At 41.2% G+C, this 24332-nt stretch overlaps 1 protein-coding gene across 1 annotated transcript; it reads left to right on the top strand.

The window, feature by feature from the left end:
• Positions 1–896: 896 nt before the first annotated feature.
• On the top strand, positions 897–22857 carry AMD1 (adenosylmethionine decarboxylase 1). Its single transcript, XM_083176898.1, has 9 exons — positions 897–1383; positions 10527–10613; positions 13416–13539; positions 16646–16748; positions 17106–17148; positions 18319–18463; positions 18671–18763; positions 18842–18997; positions 20895–22857. Exons 1-9 carry the CDS (start codon positions 1274–1276, stop codon positions 21030–21032), a joined length of 999 nt encoding a protein of 332 aa, XP_083033024.1. The 5' UTR covers positions 897–1273; the 3' UTR covers positions 21033–22857.
• The last annotated feature ends 1475 nt before the right edge of the window (positions 22858–24332 follow it).

The raw sequence follows: 24332 nt of genomic DNA, 5'->3' as shown, positions 1-24332 counted from the left end.
GATGTTGTAGCCCACTTTGATATGCTAGGTTGGTACAGACTGCCCACAACCTTGAAATATAGGTTGCCCTATGTACGGGGGTACACTATCTAGCGTGAAAACGCTCAGTTGGTGGATAGTGTGGGCTCCCGGTGGCGGGGGTTAAATTCCCAGAAAATCAGTGCACCACCTGGGTGTCTTGCTGCACAGGTCCAAAGGAGTACCCTCCAACTGGACTATCACACTCATTCGTGAGCGCCTTTACAAAGGCTATTACGGCGAGTCACTGGCTAAGTACATAATCAAAATGCATAAATATGAAAAATAATAAAGACTGCAAACATCTGCCCACGCACCGCTAGCCGGCACGCGCTTCAGCATAGCGCCCTAAAACTCCTGGGGGGGGGGGGTTTCTGGGTACTCAGACAGCCCCCCCCCCCCCCCCTGCGTGCGCCACTGCTGTCACTGGCAATGAAGTCCAGAAATTGAGCATTTTGTACCTAATGTAATGGGTCATGTTGGAGAGTATGCAGTGTGTGCGTTATATAATAAACTGTAAAGAAATGTTGGATAGTATGCTGTGTGTGTGTTACATAATAAACTGTAAATAAATAATAAATATTTATGTGTGTGTGTGTGAGATTCATCCATCCAGATAACCTATCCTGCAGTGTACGCTAGCCAGTAGGAGTGAGGTTGGCCCGTCCCATAAGGCCGTTACATGGTTCCTGCCCTTCCCTGCAAGGATCTGCAGAGTGCAGCCACACATGCCGCACAGCGCCGCTGCAGCCACGAGCAGAGATCAGGAGGCTGGGCGGATCTCTGCAACGCCCACTATCCAGTCCCCTGACAGCCAATAGGCGTGCAGGCGCTGGGGCCGGTGACGCAGTCGCCGGTATATAAGGTCGGGCACGCCGCCCACTCGCCGCTTTACACAGTATGGCCGGCGATATTAGCTAGCGCTCGCTTTACCGCGTTCTCCGTAACCGGGAGAGATACAACGGGAAATAAGAGACTGTACCGGAGAAACTAACAGTGTCCATCACACACAGGAACACCAACACCTACTACCAGGAACGTCACCCTCCTAACACCAACAAACAATAAACCTCTTTATAAACACTATTTAAAGAAAGTTCTAGAAATAATTCCATAAGAAGCTCCGAGTGTACGGCAGAGGTGTGCGGGAGCCGCGGACCGGGCGTGGGAGGAGAACACTAATAGGCTAGATACAGATTTTTTCCGTTTCTCGTTATTTTCTGCGTTGTCGGTGGGTCTCCGGCTGCCGGGGGAGATGGAGGAGAGCGGGGCTCACTTCTTCGAAGGCACCGAGAAGCTGCTGGAGGTCTGGTTCATCCAGGAGGACAAGAGCAAGGGATCCGGGGACCTCCGAGACATCCCAAGGTGAGGGGGAGGCCGGGGTACGGGGAGGGGGTGTGGGGCCGCTGGGGGCTGTCACTGCTACTACACGCATGGCGGCCGCTCCCCCGTCACTAGCAGCTGCGGGGCTTCCTATGGGGGGTGTTCAAGGTCGATGGTCCCCGGTGCGTGCTGCGGGTACAGGCTACGGCCACTCGCCCTCACACCGGGGAGGCTGGAAGCCATGCCGCCCATGTGCTCTGCACGGGCTGGGGGAGGGGACGCGGCCGCCGTTGGCTGGGGGCAGCATGAGGGAGGCAGAGCAGCACCTTCCATTTTGTTTCTGCTCACCCGGGCACATTATTCCCCCTGATCCCTGTCACGGGTTCTCCGTACCCATATACTGCCCCAGCATCGGGGTTCCCCCGTGGCTGCTCGCTACGTGCCTGGCTGCGGGCATGGGATCTGTCTTTGTTGCTCGCTGATGGCCGGCAGCGCCATGTATGTGCCGGTCAGTGATGGCGGTGCCGGCGTCAGTGCGGGTGTGAGCGACAGTTGTTGCCCCCGCCGCCGCCCAGTGGGACAGCTGTGTGCTGCTGCCCCACAGGCGCTAGTTATGGTGGTATGTGAGAATGGCAGGGTTTGTCCTCGCCTTGGTAACATACATGGGTTTTAGGTGTGTTCCAGGTATACAGCCTGATGTCAGACATGTCTGCCGAGGGTGGGGCTGTAGCCTGTGCAGTGTGCACTCAACATAGTGAGGCGTCCGGGTGACAGCAGCATATGCTCCATTCCAGCATTGCCAAATGGCTTCTCTGCCATTACCCTTATAAGGGGGACTCAGCAGCTGCCCCTCTCACCCTGACTGCATTGAATGTTATTTATTATAAGGTTTTTAAATGTTATTGCCTTCATAATAATTTTCTGATCAATTTATAATACAAACTAAATAGTTTCCTGTCCTTATCCATTTGTGTGTGGCGTGTAATGAAGTGACTGCAGTGCACGTTTGTGTGGTAGATGTGTCGCAGTGCTCATGGTGGGTGTCATGTACAGTAGAGATATATTACCTCTGCAGTCATTCTGACATGGATATATTGATTTCCTTATTGGGGAACCCTCTGCTAAGATAATGTATGTTTGAATTTGTCATTTTCCTTTTATACAGTCATCCACCTTCTGTTGTGAAACAGGATGGTTAGTAGTAATATACATCAACTAATGTAAAAAAAAAACGGTTCCCAAAAATTCCTTGGTTCACTATTCACTAATACATCGGCAATGGTATTCCATTGCACACTAGATCTAACCTCTGTTAGAATCTTGAAAATGAATGGAGTCTGTGCTGGTAATACTAACTAGGCCCTATTGTAAAGTGACTCACAATTCTGTGGTCATGTGCGCATTCTGCCACTGGGAAATGTAACCTTGGTCTTTGCAGGATATTCATTCTGTATATTTGCAGTTATTTAGATACAATATCAATAACCTAATTGTAAATGTTTTGACCTATGAAACTTTCTGTGCAGACTTATTGGAAAGGTTCTAATGCTTCATTCCTGCTAGCATGTGTCTGCTGCAACTACACGTGAGTCTAGTTCAGCCTCTTTATTATGTTAAAGCCTCCTGCAGCAAATCAAAACTATGCCTTTGGTAATCTGTGGAATGTGCCCACTGCCAAATCCAGACTTTAACTCCTGCAATATCCAGAAAGCAGAATAGTGTGTTTTTTAACCGCTGACATTTCCAGCATGTGTAGCAGAACATAAGTGTAATGAATTAGGACAGTTCAGGGAAGATATGGATAGCACAATCTAGCTTTATATATTCTCTGTTTTCCTGAGTGGTATTGCAAGACTAGAAATATCTGCTTTTTCTCTTGCATCCATTTTATCTTGGCGTCATCAAATTGTTGGCATATTGATATTGCTCTCAATCTATTTGTACATTGATAAAGACGGTTGTATATGCTGGAAGAGCACTTTGACGAAGCAGTGTTATTTTTTTTTCAATGCAGTGTTGGCTGTAGTACATTCCATTGAGTGTATAACAGTGACGCAGTTTAATAATCTGAGATTCTAGAAGCCATAACGGTGTGGTTTGTTACATTATGAAAAAAAAACATTTGAGCTAATTAGGTAAATGGAGCCTAATGGTCAAATATAAATAATCTAAATGAAAGAAGCATTTCTTGTGGATACTGATTTTTTGTTTTTGTTACGGATTAAATATTTATGGCGGCAGACCGTGTTTTTTTTTTTTTTTTTTTTTTTAGTTTCCTTTATTTTGTTGTAGTGTTTTTTCCTTAGTATAGTTTTAGCAAATAGTGATTTTAAGCTCTTTACTTGAATCCAATTGCACTTCCATTATTTCCTCAGGCACATACACCATGAAGTGTGTGGAGTTAATCTCACTGGAGAGAGAACATTCCCTGAATGTGTACTGTATGATACTGTGTGTGATAGCACTTATCCCTTAGGATAGGCCATATATGTATAGGAGTTTATGATTATAAACCTTTTCCAATGCAGTGATACACATTTCCATTAAACAAAATGCCATACGTTTGAGTCCATCCATTGACCATTTCATGCTCGGAAAGCTATTTGTGTGTATGCAATATCTGAATGATCAGGTTTGCATTATTGATCGTTCCAGAGATGGTAATGTTATGGCTTACCGTTTCTGAAGTAGCGCTGTCCTCATTCATGGTCCACCTGTTTTTTTTTTTTCTTCAGTTTTTTTGTTTAAACATCATAAATGGCCATGTTTCCTAAAATAGAAGTGACTTTAATAACTGATGGTAATGTTAACAAGTGTTTTACAAGCTTATCCGTTTATAGGACACTTTGGGATTAGCTAAAACTGAAGATATATTTTAGAATAAAATACAGTTTTTAAAAAAACCTGCAGATGTTTGGTTGCAATATAGAAAATTGATTAAAGGAAATGGAGCCTCCATGACTTGACTGAAATAGTTATACTTCCCCCTTTCCTTCTTTGGCACAAAAGGTAAGCTCCTCCATGGTGCTCAGTCTTTCCCTATTGACTTTTTTTTTGCCTGCATTCTCCCCACATTTATGAAGATCATTGCCCATAGAATGTAGGGCGTTTGATCGGCTTTTCTGAAATGCTATGGGAAGCCAGTGTTTGGGTGTGGAAAGTAGTAATTCAATCAACAGCTCTGCTCACAAATTGCTCTATATATTAAGTACTGGTGTTTGGAGTCCATTTTATGTCTGTTTAATTAATAATACCAGTTTTAGAATGTCATTTAGTCAATTATATTTGGAAATATTTAAGTTGCATTAGATTTGCGTAACTTCCTACAGATAAGCTTTGTCTCGTGATTTGATTTAATTGTTGAAATGAGCCATGAAAAGCTCAGCCCACCTGGTTTTACAGGCCAAATATAACCCTTGTCTTCAGTATGTCTATTTGTATTTAAAATACACAAGATGGGGTACAAAAAAGATAAAAGGGGGTGTGGAGCTGTAAGTGCATAGTATAAAATATTTCATTTAATATATAACCTAATCAGAAGAAAACAATTGTTAGTTGCATCGGTCTGACCATCTAACCATTAATAAGCCATGGGAGTATATGGAGAAAGCTTCAATGGTCTTGCAAGGAGGGCCATTTTGCTGAGAACTTAAATAGAACACTGAATGGGATTGACACGAAATTTCGGTGGTCAACATCCCAACTGCCGAAATCCCGACAAGGGGAGGATGTGGATTCCCCCCCCCCCCCCTTTGCGGGCTCGCTGTGCTCGGCACAATCATTTATTCTCTCAATGGGTGGACACCCAGGGAGGAACAAAGTGCCGGGATTTCGGCGGTCAGGATTTCGAAATCAGGATTTTGACTGCCAGGATTTCAACTGCTTCCCCCACTAAATACACCAGTGAGAAGTTACATTTTATGAACCAACAAGGCACTTTCCATAATGGAGCATTTAACTTCTAAAAGGATGAGCATTTAGCTTTTTTCTTTTTTTAGGACGAGAATGGACAATGTTAAGCATACACTCTATCGCGTGTTGAGCGTGCTTACAGGCATCAGGGAAGTGTCATTTCTGGACCATCACAAAATAAGTGGAACAGGTGGCCTTATTGCCTGGAAACACGTCAACAGAGGCAAAGCTGCTGGAACTATTTTATGGTACTGAGATACCGTTGGAGGAGCTCTTTTATGGTATGTTTTCATGGCTGCGTAGGATCAGTATATCTTGATATAAAGGGTCTTCCAAATAAAAAATGTTCTGGATAATTCATAGTGCGCCTTTAATATAGGAGCAATGAGAGGCAATAGGCCACTGGAAAAGGACTTAATGGTGCCCACACAAGAGAGGTGTGCTAGGTGCGATTTGAGCTATCCACTTATGTAAATTGAACTTTATACACTGTGCTATTTGAACCACATAAAAAGTTCAAATCGCATGTGAAAATTGCACAGTGTGTGGGCCCCTAAGACAACAAAGACTCCAGAGCTGTGTGAGAACACGGACTACAGATAGCATTGAAAGTGCTATCCCAGAAAATATTGTTTAAAAAAAAAAGCACCCCACCTTCAGGTTCTCTTATTTAGCCAACATTATTGCAAAGGAGAAACAATCTTTGAGAGAAGGTGCCTTGTTTAAGCCAAGGGGAAATACCCAGAATAAGCAGTCCAGGAGGAAATGTTGTTATACCACATCGGTACTAGGGCAGGAGAATCCAGGGAGCTTAGATTAACCTGTTTGTCCAATTTTCTAAATTAGAAAATCCTTACAGGTATCCACTTAACCTCAGTGCCTCTGGTTTGGAGGGGGTAGCACATGCAGTTATGACATTCATGTACACTGAAGAAAAAAAGTGCTTTTAAATGTCAAAATTCCCTGCATTTTAGCAGTACATTGTGCATTTTACTTCATTTTTTTTTTATTATTTTTGTTGATCTAATACTGGCTAAATTGCTTATTTTTAAATAGTTATGGGTTTAGTAAATGTAGCGAATAATAACCTATAGATATGATCTGACATGACTGATCATTCAGAATAAATATTTAGCGCAATGTGCCTGTAATATATTAAATTACATGAATTGGTTATCTTGAGCAATAATCACTTACCACGACATTCCGATACTCCTATTTTGTTGTATTTTGAATGTATTGTTAAGTCTGTGTGATGTTATCTTCAAGCAGAATCAAATGCTGCTTATGCTTCTGGTTTATATTTTTGGAACCTGCCAGATAACAGATCTCTGAATAACATATACCATACCTGTATTTCCAGTTGTAAGTAACCTGACAAGACTAGTTATCGGTTTTCTATCAGTTAAGGTGAAAGTCAATGTCCTTTCTCTGATTGTGTCACATTAAATGTGGTTAAAGTGGAGCAGTTACATTTCTAGGTGTACGGGTATACTCTATAACACAGGTTCTCAAAGTTGGTCCTCAGGAGTTTTGCAGGTCTCCTCACAGAATCAAGTGAAATAATTAGCTCCACCTGTGGATCTTTAAAAATGAGTGCACCTGTCGTGACCTGGAAAACGTGTACTGTGTGGGGTCCAGAGGACAGAGTTTAAGAACGCTCTACAATATTTATGCTCTGAAGAAATTTCTGTTTGATCCTGCTGCGCATAGGATTTTGTCTCCTGTGTTTGATGTCATCAACTATAGGCCTTGTTTCATGGGCAAGATGTTAAATGAGTGTAGCAGAAAACTGCCTCTCTATTACCAGGTACAACTAGAACAGTCCACAAAGATATCTATTGTGTAATGGAAGGGCAAACAATTGAAAAAAGGTCTGCTTTGCTCGCAGTACCTTTATATTAACAGATGCAAGTTCATTAGGATGGGAAAGTTATTCTGTTCAACCTGCAAGAGATCAGAGCAGCCTGGAAAGCAATACACCAACTCCAGAACCACTTGCAAGTAGCTTAGATGATCTCAGAAAGTGTCATGGGTCACCAACATGAATTGCTAGGGTGGTAACCAGAAGCCTGGCATTCATGAGCAAAGTAATGATCATGTAATGTGCAGAGAAACACCAGCACTCCCATGTGCCAGGCAAAGGCAATGGTAGCTGAACACACGTGTTCCAAGTTATTGTTAAAAGGTAGCAACAAAAATGGCTAAATATCTGAATAAAAAGCTGCCTCACTACTGTATTGTCTTCGTGGGGCACAGGGCATAGATGCGCTCATTAGGTGGCTATTTCATCTGGTTTATGTGTACCCACCATTTTCTATGATGGCTCTCACATTGATAAATATTAGGGAAGAATATGTAGAGCATTTTTATGATCTTCTCTGGAAATAGCCGTAGAAGAACTGTGGGTGTTAGAAATCAGGCTTACCCCATGGCTATTCCCCCAATAAGTCAGTTTGTTGGGAGTTGCTCCATGGCAGTGTATTTTTTTTTTTCTCGGAAGCAAGTAAAGGCCCTCATACACTGACGTGTACTAAGGACAGGTTGGATCAGATTTCCTTTGAAGCTCCCTGGAAGGGCTTCATAGGATTGGGCACTTAATGTGCCATTTTCTTACGTACGATTTATTGCGTGTAAAAGGACTCCCAGGGAGCTTTGGTAGGGACGGGCAGGAGATTTGAACAGTCCCATACAAATGTATGGATGGGTGTCCGTTATTCGTATGGGAGTTTTCAAATCTGGCTACCGCAGCAGGGGATGTAGAACAGGGAGAGTAACTCCCTGCCTGGCAGTTCCCTGCCCTGCAGACTATAGGTGTGTGCCACTGGTTACCTAGTTATTGCCTTGATCCGATATGATACATCGCGGGTGCTAAAAAGCACCAGCAATTTGCCGCTGATGGTCCGACAGCAATGTATCTTATGTGCTGCGCATAAGTGCTCTAGGATCTGATGCGCACGGGACCGCGGATCAGATCTGGTGTCAAACACCTTTGATTTGGACCGTTTTCATTTGATTCATCAGACCGATCTGTCAGAATCGAATGAAAACAAGCCAAATTGGAGCATTATATGGACACCTTAAGTAGAGAAAGTGGAGGTGGAATATATGCCAGATGGGTGGTCATTTTTTGGGAAAAAGTTCCTACCTAAATCTAAGAGTAAGGGCTTCCATGGCGTACAAACTGAATTATTGAATAAATTAGTTTTAGCCCCCATCAGCACGTTTTTTTGTCGATAACTTTATTAAAGAGGAAAATACTTACCTATCAAATAGTTAGTACCACCATTAGCCTAAAGGTGCCCATACACTTATCCGATTTGGATATTTATTTACAGTTTCTTATATAGCGCAGCAGATTCCTTTGCGCTTTACAATAGTAGACCGTGATAAAACAAACTGGGTAACAGACTTGGGGTTTAGAGGGCCCTGCTGCAAGCTTACAATCTATAGGGATACAGGAGGGAAACACAAGGACAGGCATCAGTAATAGCATAGCAGTCCCACCAAGTCCAGAAGGGAAGCTATATAATACATAAGTGCCTCAGAGGGTTAGGCGTGTAGAACTTAAATATGATAGGCTTGCCTGAAGAGGTGAGGTTTCAGGGAACACTTGAAAGTTTGGAGGCTAGTGGAGAGTCTTATTGTGCGTGGAAGTGTTTCACATCCCATCTGACCCGATGTGCAGTCCCGTGCACATCAGATCGGACCCTACAGATTGAAACTGCTGCAGGTTCAATCTGTTGGATCGGACCCATCAGCTGCGCATCGCGGGTATCTTTTTTTTTTTCTCATGCTCCTCGGGAATTTTACATGCGATAATTTGCATGTGGATTATTCCGTGTAAAAAATGGCACATCAAGTGCCAAATCGTAGTGAGCTCTCCCGGGCAGCTGCCGGGGGAGCTCAGGGGAATTTAGGTCCGACTTGTCCTTTGGACAAGTTGGCCTAATGTATGGGGGCCATAACACTTTTTTCAAAAGGGCTTTGATTATGGTAATAGAAGGGCTTGCTCTGGTCAAAGCATGGAAAAGCGTAACAAGAGCAGTAATGGTATATAAATACCATCATTTTCATATTACCATTGTGTGCATTATCTCATATGGACTGACATATTGATATAAAAGGATTTCTACAATAAGTCTGTGTGTTTCATCCCACTTCAAATATACCTAGACTGAACCAGAGAAGCCAGAAGGCTGCTAATCCTTGTTAATGTATAGGGGGTTTTCTCCAGAAACTATCCCAAAGTAAATATACTTACCAGACACCTGTCAGGATTCACTGCATTGATATGCAGGCATCTTGATTCTGTATGTATGTGTACATTAGGTTGTGCATGTCTATCTCAACCTATTGGGTGGGGGGGGGGGGGGGGGGGGGCTCTAGTATTTTGATTTAGTCATTCACCCTCATTATGTTCACCCAATCCTATATCATGTCTCACAATATTTACTTGTATCATCACATCCCGGTTTTGATTATTTTGCTAGTTTATATTATGTTTTTAAATGTAGAAGTCCCTTTTTTGGGGGGGGGGGGGGGGGGGATATAAGTCTAGGTTAATCTAAGACATAGGGGGAAATTTTTTACATTTTCTATCCCAAAAATACGGCAATTCGTATTGATAGCACATCAATACAAATTGCCGTATTTTCAGGATAGTAAATGTCAAAAATAAGTGTATTTCTAAATACAAATACACCTATTTTTTTTACAAATTTCCTTTAGTAAATTTCCCCCATATTGTCAGTAGGCTGCTGCCTACTGGAGTCTGGAGACTCTGCAATGCTGACCCTTCCCTGCCACTTTCCCACTCTTAAGGTGGCCATACACTGCTGCAAAACATCACAGCAGTGTATGTCTAGACGATCCCCCTTGAGATGCCCGGGACCTTCCTGGCAGGCATGATCACATGCGAAACATAGCATGCAGTCTTTTCACATGCAATGTATCACATGCGACTCCATTTCAAGGTGCCGGGAGGGGGCCGAATCCTGAGGTGTATGTGTAGCACATATGATCTCTGGATCTGATGTGCACTGGGCCGTGCATCAAAGCTGATGTCAAATCACATCCCATTTGGCCAGTTTTCATCCGATTCCTCGGAATCGAATGAAAACAGGCCAAATCAAACTTGTGTATGGGGGCCTTTACAGTCACTGAGCACAGAAAAAAAGTCTCTTCTAATACTTGTGGTGAGTAAAGTCCAAACTAGCCTGTGCAATTTTGTTAATATATTTTTTTTTCCCCCACTTTATCTTATTTTTCAGGTTTGAGTGGGACAAACTTTTGGAGAATGTTCACTGTTTGATCATAAGTGTGACAAAAACTGACAAGCAGGAAGCTTATGTACTCAGGTAATGTGATTGGAGCATTTTGCTAGAAAAGTAATGAAATTGCATGATACTTTTGTGATTAATTGTAACACATATAAACTACACAATACTGCATTCAGCGAACACCTCTTGGAATTGACAATAGTCTGTTAAAATGTGAAATTATTGACAAATTAAAATTACAATTGAATCGCTGTATAAAACTGGCCATACATATACAGATTGATTGTCAGATCTGGTTTCTTTGAACAAAAACCTGGAAATGTCTAGCAGTTTTTGGCAGTTTTCCAGCTTTTTTTTGTATATTCTTTTTTTATTGAAATTACATAAAAATACAGAAATAGTGAGTTTGAGCGGCTCCATATAGAGTAATCATTCAGGTAATCAATATTTCTCGACGCAGCGAGAAGAACAATTCTGTAGTTCTAATAATCAGATAATCACTGTAGTAAGGAGTCTCGAAAATATAAAAAACTGTGAATAGAACAGGAGGCCATAGGAGCCAGAGGTGTTGTGGTATAAATAATTTCAATGTTTATCAGCATAAGAAAATAAGAGGGTCAGAGAACAAGTGGGGAGAGACAGATAGAGGGAAGGAAAGGAAGGGTGGGGGTAAAGGCGGGGGTGGGGTTTACCTTTCCCAAGGTAAGGTGGGCTAGTTAAAGCGGTTTAACGCTAAGGTGATCTGGCAATGTAGTTAGCTATTCTGTTTAGGAGATAGAGTTTTTATATTCTTGACTCTCCTTGTATTCCAGCCAGGGAAGCCATGTGGTCATAAAACCAGATTGTTTATCAACAGAGGATAGCATAATCGATTTTGGTGAACCAGGACTTTCGTGTGGGAGGGGTTGTGGATTTCCATAATGCTGGAATTACGGCTCTAGCGGCATTACTTAGGTGTCTGTACAATGAGGATTTGTATAGGGAGACCGGGGTGGTGGAGAGACCAAGTAGCCAAAAGGCAGGGGTAGAGGGGAGGGGGGTGCGGAGTATGCCCTGTGAGATTCTTATAACTTCTGACCAGAAAGTTTCCAGCTTTTTAAAGCAAATGGTCAACTGTCATTTCCTCTCTTCCATACCAGCTTTTTGTTTCAACCAGCCAGATCTGACAATAAATCTGTAGATGTATGTCCACCTTAAGTCTGTTATGACTAAATGGCATGACTGGATATGTCCCATAATGGCATGGTCTGTGTAATAACACATACTGTAGTGTGTCTTAGTAGAGGCAGCAGTACTTTCCAATGTGCAGCTCATTGGATGATGGTAAAAGCAATTGGGAGCAAACGTGCTTGTTTTGTTTGGAATAACTGCAATAATGTAAGGCCCTGATAGATTTGAGGAATTTTCTGGCCTGAGTCATAGTTGGCTACATAGCCTTAGTATTAGTTTCCATGAGTAGGATACTAGTAGGATGATATACATGACCAATTATTTTGTGTTGAGTTAGACTTTTCTGATATATAATCTATATCATGGTTCAAGAAAATATCAGATAATTGGTAATTAATGTATTGACTGTATAGAATTCACTGATCCATTTTGCTCTGAAATCTTTGTGCAAAATCCATTTTTCTTGCTTATTTTAGTAACTCTGCCCCCATTGACACTATTTTCTACTGTTGTTGTGTATTTCCTACAACTTTATGTGGGTGGCAGTTTGACATACATCACCCTTTGCATACAATTGGCCTTTTGTTTGTCTTCCTAAATATTCTAGTTTGGTCTCCAGCACATTCTGTATTGAGGGGTAATTGTTTTCGTACTCTACAGCTACCTTATACAGGATGTAGAAAATTGTGCGGTCATATAGCTATGGTTACATGCAGTGAAGTTGGGGTCTTCATGGCTAGCATTGTGACTGCTCTTACACGTATGATGTGTGGAGTAGTGTAGATATTGGAATTACAGAAATGTGTTGGGGAAGCAGAAATATACCTTTTGAGATTTTAAAATTACAAAAGATTTTTAAAGATAGGATAGATGTGATCTATAAAAAAAATATGTTCCTTTTCAACTCATTGCTGGTAATACTTCAGAGATGAACTAAGACTTTGGTCATGACATTTACCACTGGCATGACTTGTATACTGTATGTGTATAGATAGAGCTTTGCATGTAGGTAGCTAGGGATATAGATCGATGGATAGATAGATATCAATATATAGGTGTATACAGAAAGACCATAGTAACAACTTCAAGTCGTGTAAGGAGCAAAGTGTCACCTCCATGGCTTTTACTTGTTTTCCAGCAAATTCCACTTTTGAATCTGGGGAAATTGTATGCCAAATCGGCACCAATTTTTGCAATGTGGCAGGGCATATTATCTTGCTGAAAGAGACCAATACATCCGGGAATACAGTTACCATGAATGGCTGTACTTAGTCTGTAGTAACTATTAAGTACGTGTAAGAGCAAGGTTTACGTTTTTGGCAGAAAACTGCTCAGACCATCATACTGCTTTCACTTGCCCATTTATTTTCTGTTTCCAACACATCAACTTCAAGTACTTCGAGTTCACTTGCTTACTAATATATTCCACTCATTGATAGGTGTTATTGTAATGAAATAATTAATGTCAGTGGTGTTTAAATGTTATGGCTAGTCATATGTATGTAGGCTTGATGCACAGATCATGCTGGAGAACTGAAGGGGAGGGTATTTGTTAACCTGCAGATATTTTGGAAAAGTAGGTACTCAAATTAGTTGGTGATACTCATGTTTTCCTTAATTATTTACTAGTGTGTTAATCTATTTTTATGATTTGCATGAGGTAGAACAAAAATGAAATCGCTAACCAGAATCTTTTGTCCCATTACACAGTGAGAGTAGCATGTTTGTCTCCAAGAGACGTTTCATTTTGAAGACATGTGGTACCACCCTCTTACTGCAAGCACTGGTTCCCTTGTTAGAGCTCGCTAGAGAGTACTGTGGGTTTGATATTCAGGTAAGTTGAGCTCTGTCTGCCATATTCTATTGTTTATCCTAAGTACACATTCATTGGGCAGTATTCAATGAGAAAGTTCTCCGTGCATGGAGAGCGTTTTATTTCGCTCTCCATGCACTCTCCGTGTTTTAGCGGAGATTCTCCCTGTTCCGGAGCCTCCTGCTCCCACTATTCAATGTATTTAAGACTCGCCGCCACTCGCGGCGAGTCTTAACCCCTGCAGCGGACGAGCATCCGCGGCAGGGAGCTTTCAGGGAGCCGGGGGACGGAAGCAGCCAGAGAGATTAAAGTCTCCCTGGCTGCTCCAGAGGAATGTGGTGGGGAGGGGGGCTCCCCAGGACCCAGGCAGCACAGGCTGCCCCCCCCCCTATAGCCAGCGGGGGACCCAGTATTCACTGCACCCGATCGTGCATATTAACGATCGGGTGCAGTGAATATATGAATATCTAAATATATATTCATGTGCTATAAGCACATGAATAAAAATAACATGCCCCTTCACAGAAAAAAAAAACCTGATTTTTTGACACCAAAATTAAAAAAAAAAAACTTTTAGTTTAAAAGTTCACATTCCAGATCTCCATCAAAAGATGGAGAATTTCTACACGGAGAGAGACGGAGAAAATCACTTAGAAAGACAGAGAATATTTCACATTGAATAGGGTTGCTCGCTTTTGGAGAGCAAAATGCTCCGTCCAAGGCGAACAAAGCACAAATTCTCCATAAAACACGGAGAATTTTTCTCATTGAATACTGCCCATAGTTTTGAAGATCTGACTTATTAGATGGAAAACTCAAGCTGTCAACTTCTTAGAATGCCCTAACTATTATGGGAAAGCCTTGTCTCTCTGATCCAACTCCGTCCTGTACAAAATGTTTTTTCAGTACTTGTTTCCTAGCACGGCGCCTGTCGTGGGTGATTGCATACCTTAACTTAAGGTATGCGATTGACGCGACCAATGCGATTTTAGGGCTATTTTTAGCCTTTTCCCCGACAATTAAAAAACCCCCGTCCATCGCATGCCTTAAGTTAAGGCATCCGACGCGACCGACGCGATTTAACATTTAATGCATTGTATTCAATGTTAAATTCCTATGTAAAATCGGGTCCATTGTATGCCATTATAATGGCATACAATGCGACCGATGCGATGGACTCGATTTTACATAGGGAACAATGTTAAATGGGCCAATGGACCCAATTTTTCATTGTATACCCACCCTGATGGGTAATTTACATGACAAATTCCCCCCCATTGTTAACGCCACCCCATGATGAACGCCAACCTGAAGCGTGGCAGTACGCGTCCTCCAACCTTTTCATACCCCCACTATCCACGTCGGCGTGGAGTTGATTTTATATAGTGTGGCGAGCCACCGAGCCCGAAGCATGACGAGCGCAGCGAGCCCCGAGAGGGGACGCGTAATACATGTGAAGTAATGCGCGTCCCCTCGCGGGGCTCGCCACGCTTTGGGCTTCGTGGCTCGCTGCGCTCTCCACACTATATAAAATCAACTCCACGCCGACGTGGATAGTGGGGGTATGAAAAGGTCGTAGGACGCATACCGCCACCCCTCGCGGGCTCGCTGCACTCGCCACGCTTCGGGTTGGCGTTCATCGTGGGGTGGCGTTAACAATGGGGGGCCATTTAACCCATCAGGGTGGGGAAAGAATAAAAATTGAGGTCTGGGGGGCATTTAACATTGGGGCCAATGTAAAATCGGGTCTCAGGGACTGTTTTACATTGGTTCCAATGTAAAAATCGCGTCGCATGCGATGCGATCTACGGGATTTTTTGGAACCTGATGGATACAATTTCTATCGCTGGCGCCGTGCTAGGAAACAAGTACCGTTTTTTCAAGTCATCTGTATGGATTTACAGTGCATGAAATGACAGTAATCGTGAAAACAGGAAGGCCTTAAAATTTTAAGGTTTCTCTTGAATTTGGAGCAGCCCGAGTCTCGGCTTATTCTATCATTGAGGTTAACCCCGTTATCTGGGCTTTTACCGCATGTCTGTATGCTCTAACCCCTCTCCGCAGTGGCAGCGCGGCGGAGGGAATCGCCAGCTTTTGCTATGAAGCCTACGGGCTTCTTACCGCAGCGCTGTTTGAGGGATCAGTCACAGATCCCTCCCAGCATGCCCTGCGGCCGGCGTGTCACTATGCGCAGATGGACTCCCGGGTCACAGACCCGGAAGTCGTGCCAGCGCCGCATCGCAAGGGACAGCTCTTATCGCAAGAGCTGTCCCTTGCGTTAATAACACATATGTTAGAACATATGCCGTTATTAATAATGCGGTGGCCGGCGAAGGGGAGGCGAACAACATCCCGCCCTGAGAGAGCTAGTTAATGATTCCGGCTCATGACCTCTGTGATTGAACAAACCAATACTGCATTTGCCTGCTTGCAAACTCTTCTTTTTCTTCGTTTTGTTGTGACAACTGTTAGTGCGAGACCACAATTATCAGACAAAACTATGTACTATAGCGAAAACTATTAGATCAAGTGCCATATTTAGCTTCAATGTATACTGACACCATTCCGAAGATACTTGCAAATACTGTCATCAACTGTCTTGTAAAAACTGTCTATTTGAGGCTATTTGTCATCAGAGACCTCTTCCCCAATTCACTACAGAAGTGCTTTAAGAGTGCTAACGCTATTTCACAGCTGCAGCATTCAGTATAAGGGGGTATTGAATTTAGTCTTTTTTTTTTTTCGGCTAGCCAAAAAAAAACCAGTTAGTTCATTAAGCATTTTTGCACATGTTTTTTAGTCTTTACGATGCTGCTTCACTTTTTTTGTGTTAAATTGTCATTGGTGAAAAATTATTAAATAGGCAAAATCTCCCACAATCTAGCCTAAAACATGGATTAGCGAGTTATTCACCGATCCACATGTTTTTCTTCTGTCATTTTTTTTGTCTAGTAAAATTTGCAATTTAGATTGAATAGGTTGAATTTTAATTCGACCAAAAAACGGAAATTAGTGCTGTTTTTTTTTTACTATTATAAAAACCAACACCTAATTTGAATACTCCCCAAAGTGTGAGGTGAAATAATTGGTTTATCATGCAAATGAATGACTGCATCTTTTTTTGCAGAACTTTTTTTATTCACGTAAAAACTTTATGAAACCAGACCACCAGGAATACCCACACAGAAATTTCCAGGAAGAAGTTGAATTCCTAAATGAAATTTTCCCAAGTAAGTAGATCATAAAATTTGTATTCAGGTAATTTAACAGAAATTATCTGAAAATGAACAAGGGCTTGCTTAATCATTAAGATCAAAATGAAACCAGAAATCAGTTCTCTTTCATCTGGCCTTGGTGTGGGATATTTCAGGGCAATTACAAGATGTCCACCAGATTGGTGATTGAGCACAATTGATTTTGGGTCAGCCATGGGGAGTACTGAGTGGTGGTGTGCACAAAAAAAACAATAAGGCTTGTATGCTGGTAGTTTGGTTTGCAAATAAGATCTGAAAATGTCAGTTACAGAATTTTATGGTTAAGAAAATTACTCAGTCCATGACTTTTAATTTATACTTTTCTAATTTCAGATGGAGCAGCTTATTGTATGGGACGTATCAACTCTGATTGCTGGTATGTAAGTTCTACTTTAGAATGAATGATAAACTAGAATTGTACACACATGGGGCGAAAAAAAAATCTATGTTGGTAAATAGTCTGCCTTTAAAGTTGTATCTGCATTATTCCCTTCAATCAGTGCATAGTATAGATAGGGTGGTACAGGGAATTTCTTCATCAAGGGAGAGGGGCTAACCTGGTTTTGTTTTACAGACAGACTAGCTACACGCAGTAAGTGCTTTACATAGAACTACAGAAAGAAATGTTGCATGTATGTGGATCTAGTACAATATATGTTATTTGTGGTTTGTTTGGCATTCCACGTTTTTATGTTGCTGGTTTGAGAACAAGCACTTGAGGCACATTTTTCTTTTAACAATTGTAGAACTACAATGTAATTTCTGCCTGCGTCTAGTTTATGGAGTATGCTGATCCCAGTGTGTGTAATAGAGATAGATATATATATATATATATATATATATCACAATATGGCCTCAGTAATGTGCTGAATTGTAATCCTATACAGCTGCAATTCCAATCTCCTGTTAGTGAGAGCCTGGATACAAAGAGGTGAAAACAGAAAAGGGGGTTTATCGGAGTGCGCTAGACCTGGTACCACCTAGCAACCAATATAATCATAAATATGTGATGTACCAATCACACTTCATACAGTAGTCTTCCGTTCTTTTCCAAAATAAAAACATATACTCCGTTCAGATAATGCGTTTCATCAAAACGACTTCATCAGGGGTATTGCAAGATTTAATTATATTTAGTTCTGTACAATTGAAGAATGTAGACTATGATAAAACATCAATAAATGGAAGTCATCAGAAAAAAAACGATTGTGACCTGTTAACCGAGGTCCTCAAAAAATGTGGTCATTAGGACTCCAAAGTTGTATGAACCATATCCACAATTTATCAAGAATATAGGAAGGTTCGAGAACAGAGGTAACGCCTCTCAATTGCCGGAATCAACCACCACAACGTAGTGAAATCACTGGCTGCAAGTGCACCTTTGTTTAAACCAGTTGTTCGTCCCTGAGTGCCGCCAGTACCCACCAGAGATAGATATGTGTGTGTATATATATATATATATATATATATATATATATTTGTATACCATAGAACTGCAGAGCTTGGTGGCAATTCTCACATATGTGTTCTGTGTTCCCATTTGTAGGTACTTGTATACTCTCGATGTCCCAGAGGGTTTTGTCATCAACCAGCCAGATCAGACACTGGAAATTTTGATGAGTGAGCTTGACCCAGAGATCATGGACCAGTTCTACATGAAAGATGGTGTTACTGCAAATGATGTCACTCGTGTAAGTTTACAATTTATGGAAAAAAGGGATCAAGTTTAATTTAGTGGCTGATGTGTAAGTACTGAATCTTTACATTAAACGATGATGACCACAAAACAGACTTAGCGCGCACTTAATTATCTAACTTGAATATCAGCATCAAAATACAGTAGTAAGACTGAAATTGGTGTTATAGCATATATAAATGCTAATTGTATTATTTCTTAGATGAGTGGAATTCGTGACCTGATACCAGGTTCTGTCATTGATGCTACAATGTTCAGTCCTTGTGGTTATTCAATGAATGGGATGAAATCAGATGTAAGTATCTTGTTTGGTGAAATCCATAGCTTGTACTGTAATGTTGAGTTGTCTTACTTTATCCTATTGTCTCCTTAGGGAACTTACTGGACTATTCACATCACTCCAGAGCCAGATTTTTCCTATGTTAGTTTTGAAACTAATGTATCACAAACAACATATGATGATCTCATTAGTAGAGTTGTCGATGTTTTTAAGCCAAGGAAGTTTGTGACCACCCTCTTCGTTAATCAGGTATATTGTTTATTTATGTCCTAGACAAACAACCTTTTATGCCTGTGAAGTGTTCATAGAAAGACAATTTTATAGCATAGTGCTCTTTGTACTACCTACTGAATCTTTTTTGTTACCTTTATGTGGCTTCTCTGCAAAGGGTTTTTCTTATGCATTGTATTCGTTACATCTGCCTGATCATCTTTAAAACTGTTTGGGCTGGCATTACAGCCGATCTTTTGCATATCTCACAGATGTTCGCTCATATTTAAAATATGGTATTGAACCGGAGTATTTAAGTGATGTACTTCCTTGGGGAGTCATCCTCTTCAGAGACCACAGTGGTATAGCTCACATATATAAAAAGCAGAATCTTCAGTGGGGCATTACCAATATAACCTTGGATGATACAGCAAAAATATTTATTAGAAAATTGTTAAAACTCACATAAAGCAAAGTGCTGCGCAATCAAAATAAAAAGCTTACCCAAAATGCATTGAAACTGCGTGGACCCGTACCAAATGTGTAGTTATGCATAAAGAGTGCCTCCAGATTTACTTTAATTGCCCTATTCAAGTCTGGGCTCTGGCATTTCAGCTTGCACCCTTTTTTGGGGGGCGGGGGTTCGAGTTCAAAGTGGAGGTTGGTGCATACAGGCTGTGCCTTCAAAGACCCCTGATATGGCTTAGGAACATGTCGGCACTTGTTAGTGCCAACTTCTGCTGTGGACTGTTGGGCAATCATGAGTTAGACAGAGAACATCTGGAGGTACGATTTTGTACAACCAGACAAACTTTAATTGTATATTTTATTTTGGATTCTGGATTCATGGTATAGCTTTTATTTTTAATTGCATCACTTTTGCAAGTGCCGGAGCCAAATTTGGTGCCCTGCTATACAAGCTTTCCCCCTACGCTGCATAATGGATTACCTTCTCCACCCATAGCTCTGGGACAGACTGTTCGTCTAGGCTGCCATAATGTGGCAGAGCTGGGAAGTCCCAATGCGCCCCCTGCACACACCTACTCTTGCTCTCTGACAATTTATTTATAATATTTTGCTTTATCATCCAATGTTACTGCAATGTTACATTACCAAGATTTCTGCTTTTTCTTATATATGTTATCTACTGTACACCATTGTGGCAAGAGGCTTATTCCCCAAGGAATTATATATCATTGAATATCTTGGTGCGCAGGTTTAATATTTTTTTTCTTGTACGTATTATTGGATTTTGGGAGCTGTTTCCCTGGCTAGATTTGTATACTTGGCACACAAAATGGGGTATATTCAATGCCCTGACAGCGAGCTACGATGGCGAGAAGTGTTGATAGCTCACCGTAAGTGTATTCAAGTCCCTCCCCTTCACTCGCTGTTTCCATTTCACCTGTTCCCTAATGGGAGTTGGAAACAGCAAGTGTGGCCATTAAAATGGCGGGGCAACAAAATGCATTGGCAAACCTTGCTATTTAAGGGGATCCTCATAGTCCTCTCACGGCGAGGATTTCTCCCTTACATTGCATATGATGAGGGGTTTGACGGTGAGGCTGGCTTGTTTTCGGTGAGGAAAATCCATCCATGCCGTAAAAACCCACTCGCCGGCTGCATTGAATACCGCCCTTTTTCTTTTATTAATTTAAAATGTCTGCATGAGTTGGAATTCTTTAGACCTGTGGCCCAAGTTTGATCACATTTTATTGGGAATAACTTTAATGTATAAAGTATTTAATGAATATTTAAAGCTTTTAATAACTTCCTTAAACATAGGAGTATGTACTTTTATGGATATACTGAAGAAACAATTTGCACACTTAATCACTTTACTAGTCCTAGAAAATACAGCGTAATTGATTTGATTTAATGTCTCAGGTTTGAGTGTACATTGGAGTCTAAAATGTCTGCATGTCTTTTTCTCCAGAGCTCCAAATGTCGTACAGCATTCACTTGTGCTCAGAAGATTGAAGGTTTTAAGCAAATTGACCGCCAGTTTGCGCAGTTCAACGATTACAATTTTGTTTTCACCAGTTTTGCCAAGAATCAACTGCAGCAAAGTTGATTAGGAAAAATGAAGCGAAAACGTAAAAAGAAAACCAATGAAAGAGGTGGTGGGTGCTTGCTAGCTAATGTTGCCGGGGACCATCACCTAGTAGTTGCAGAATGCCCTGAATATAATCATAGTATGAGTTTGAATTGTATCCATAATTATATCAAGGAGTTAGATAACTTGCATGAATGCTCTCTCCTGTGTGTAGGTAATCTATGCCACTCATGCTGTGAAATTGAAGTGCATGTGGATAAGTTAAACACATACTCTACTAGACGGTCTAATACTTGTAAAAATGCACATAGTTCAACACACAGCATAAGTTTTCTACAGGTGTCTCCAAAAATCCCCCACAGACAAGGTTTCCGCCCCCACTAGCTTTTTTCCCCATAGCCAATGCGCATAACGGTTTGAGTTGTGGGCTTACTGCAGTATTACATGCATGCTGTATGTTCACTGGACCATATTTCAGCCTATACCCAACTTTTTTCCTTTTCTCTCACAAAGCTTTAGTATTGTGGACAGAGATTGGAAAATGATGCTTAACCATTAAGGCTGGTCACTGGCCTTGCTCATTGCTGAAATTGTTATGCAGTGTATTGGTTTTGTTTTATGCTCATGGTGAAAATGTCCCCTTCTCAAGAATTTGCTGCGGTTTCATATATTAGAGGGCGTAAATACCAGGTGATTTGAAGCCCATGTAATCTGACCAAACCCTGGCTTTGTTGCCAGCTGTGGCCTGGATCTTTCTCATCAAAATGACCTTTCACAGTATCTGACGTTTCTCATTGTGTCTGAACAATATGCTGTACACCAGTCCAGATCTCAGCTATTTACTGTTTCCAGCTGAATCAATAAGTTTTCATCTAGCCACTAAAAGGAAAGGCCTGTGACAGATTGTTCATGTGACTACTATGCTGTAACTAACTCTGCTGTGACTTCATCTACTCTCCCTTATGTAATGGTGTGGTGGTGATTATCTTTATTTTACCATGTGTAGGTAGAGTCCTAGAATGTGGGGAGTTGATGAGAACTGTGGGCACTGTGATGTCCGTTGTGATAAATGCAGGATTTCCAATACTTATGTTACATTTGGAGCTCTGAAGTAACTTGTTACTTTCATCCTAGTCTCTATTATTTTATGTATCCGTTCTGGATATGTTGCAGCAATGTTCCTTATGTATTAATACATAAAAACTTTTTGTAATGTTGTTAAACTGCACTTGATTTGAAATCAATGCTTTGGAACATCCACGGTCTTTCTGAGCATCTTAAATATAAAGCTTCATTCAAGAAGTTTAATATAATTTTGCTTAGACTAGGGTATTTGAATATACCTGTTCTATTCTTTGTACTCATTTTGAGGACCAATATTTAAAAATATTGTTAAGGGGCTGTATACAGTTTCCTTAATATATACCCTGCCCCCACATGTAGCTGTTAGGGACCTCCTGCAATGAGGCATACAACATTCTCCAGACATTGCAGTCCTCTTCAGTCCTGCTCTCCCATGCAAGCTCCCCAGTGAGAGAACTCCCCTGTATACTGCATGTGGGGGCTGAGAACAGGCTATATTAGGTTGACCAAAAAGTAGAAATCCCATTTATTGTCCAGAAAAAATTGAAGCCTCTGTATTATTTAGCTCTGACCCAGGTATATAAAATACCTCACAAAAAAAGAAAGTGCACCGTAATATATATAATTATACTGTTGACCTGTTTGAAAAAGATGGGAGATGAATTCATTGCATTATTAGGTGACTTTGATCAATTGAACTGTACTAAAAATGTATCTGTACCACAGACCTAATGCTTCAATAAAATGCTTAATTCATGAACTGTTGGCTGAGTTTGTCCTGTGGTCTGCACATGTTGCTTTCTAGTTCTGACACCTTGCATAAACTTATTTATGAACATCTTTGTACACATGACCATTTTTGCCATATATGACGGTGGAAAAAACCAAAACATTAGTCACTATGGACTACTACCTACCAAGGCTTTGTCAGACTTAATAATGGAATGTTGCAGAAAATGTGATTTATCTTCATAGAATCATTACAGGTCCCAAAAAATGTATTGTAAAGGATTCTGAAAACTCAGGACACCTTATTCAATAAAGCTTGATCAAAGCATAAATTTGTTTTACTCTGAGCTCAGGAGGAGGCACATCTTTCCTTTGTTGCAGAAATGTGGTAGTTAGTGATAACAGATATGCAGCCTATTAAAGTTGTGCATTTTGTTAAGGTCCCCATACACGCTGCGATACGCTGGCATCGCACAGCACAAAAGGTATGTGCTGCACATACTTTTTGTGCTGCCCGCGCATCGCAAGCATTGCGATGCACTGTGATGTGATCCACCCGATAACGCATCGCATTGCGCACTGCTTATCGCAGCGTGTGTGAGGACAGTTCGGTCACTAAGTTTTTCTCTTTAGCATTTTTGTTTTTGTTATCGATATAGTCCCAATACAGAAGTACTTGTGTTTATCTGTAAGATAATGATCTGTACAGTGAACATTTCAAAATACTTTTGAATGTGCATAAAAATCCTGAATTTCTCCATCTGGTGGAGACTTCTAGACCCATGGGGTTTAATGCGGTTGAGAAACCAACGCTAAATAGGTTAACTTTTTAGGGTATATTAGCTCCTGCCTTCCAACCCTTTCCCCAGTTTTAATTTAAGTGCTAAAGTAGTAGGTGATCACTGGGTTAAAATGTCTGAAAAAGGGAGCCATGGGGAGTTACAGTACATGGTATAGTGAAGCACCTGCCAAGGAGGCTAAGCTCTTCCCACTCATCTAAGGGATGGAGTCCTGGTATAAGTATCTGACAGACTTCTGTTTTGAGATACTTATGTATTTCTCATGCATGTTGTCAGGCATGTCCAAGCTATGGCCATCCAGCTGTTTTGAAACTACAAGTCCCATGAGGCCTTGCCACAGTATTGCTATCAGGGAGTGCTAAAACTATTAAAAGGCATGATGGGTTGTGTAGTTGCAAAACAGCAGGAGGGCCACAGTTTGGACATGCCCGATGTATGTAGTACTGCAGTTTGAAAATTTTCTTTTTATTGTGATTTTTGCTTTAAATATCTGAAAAGATGAATAGAGAATTAGGTTGTGCAGTTCAACTGTTAAATTACTGTGTGGTGCATATAGCTGTGCTGTGAGACTGGTACCCGCAATCCATTTCTAGATGTGAAATAGCTAGCTAATGCACTTTGCAGACTGACTGTTGACTTTCATCTTTATTGTTATACTGCAAAATGTCTGAAAGGATACTTATAAAGGTAATCCTGGAGAGGGAAA

Source organism: Crinia signifera, chromosome 3, assembly GCF_055691185.1.
Source record: "Crinia signifera chromosome 3, ASM5569118v1, whole genome shotgun sequence".
Classification (NCBI taxonomy): Eukaryota; Metazoa; Chordata; class Amphibia; order Anura; family Myobatrachidae; genus Crinia; species Crinia signifera.
The sequence above is the reverse complement of the archived record's forward strand: the minus strand, read 5'-3'. Positions and strand labels throughout refer to the sequence as shown.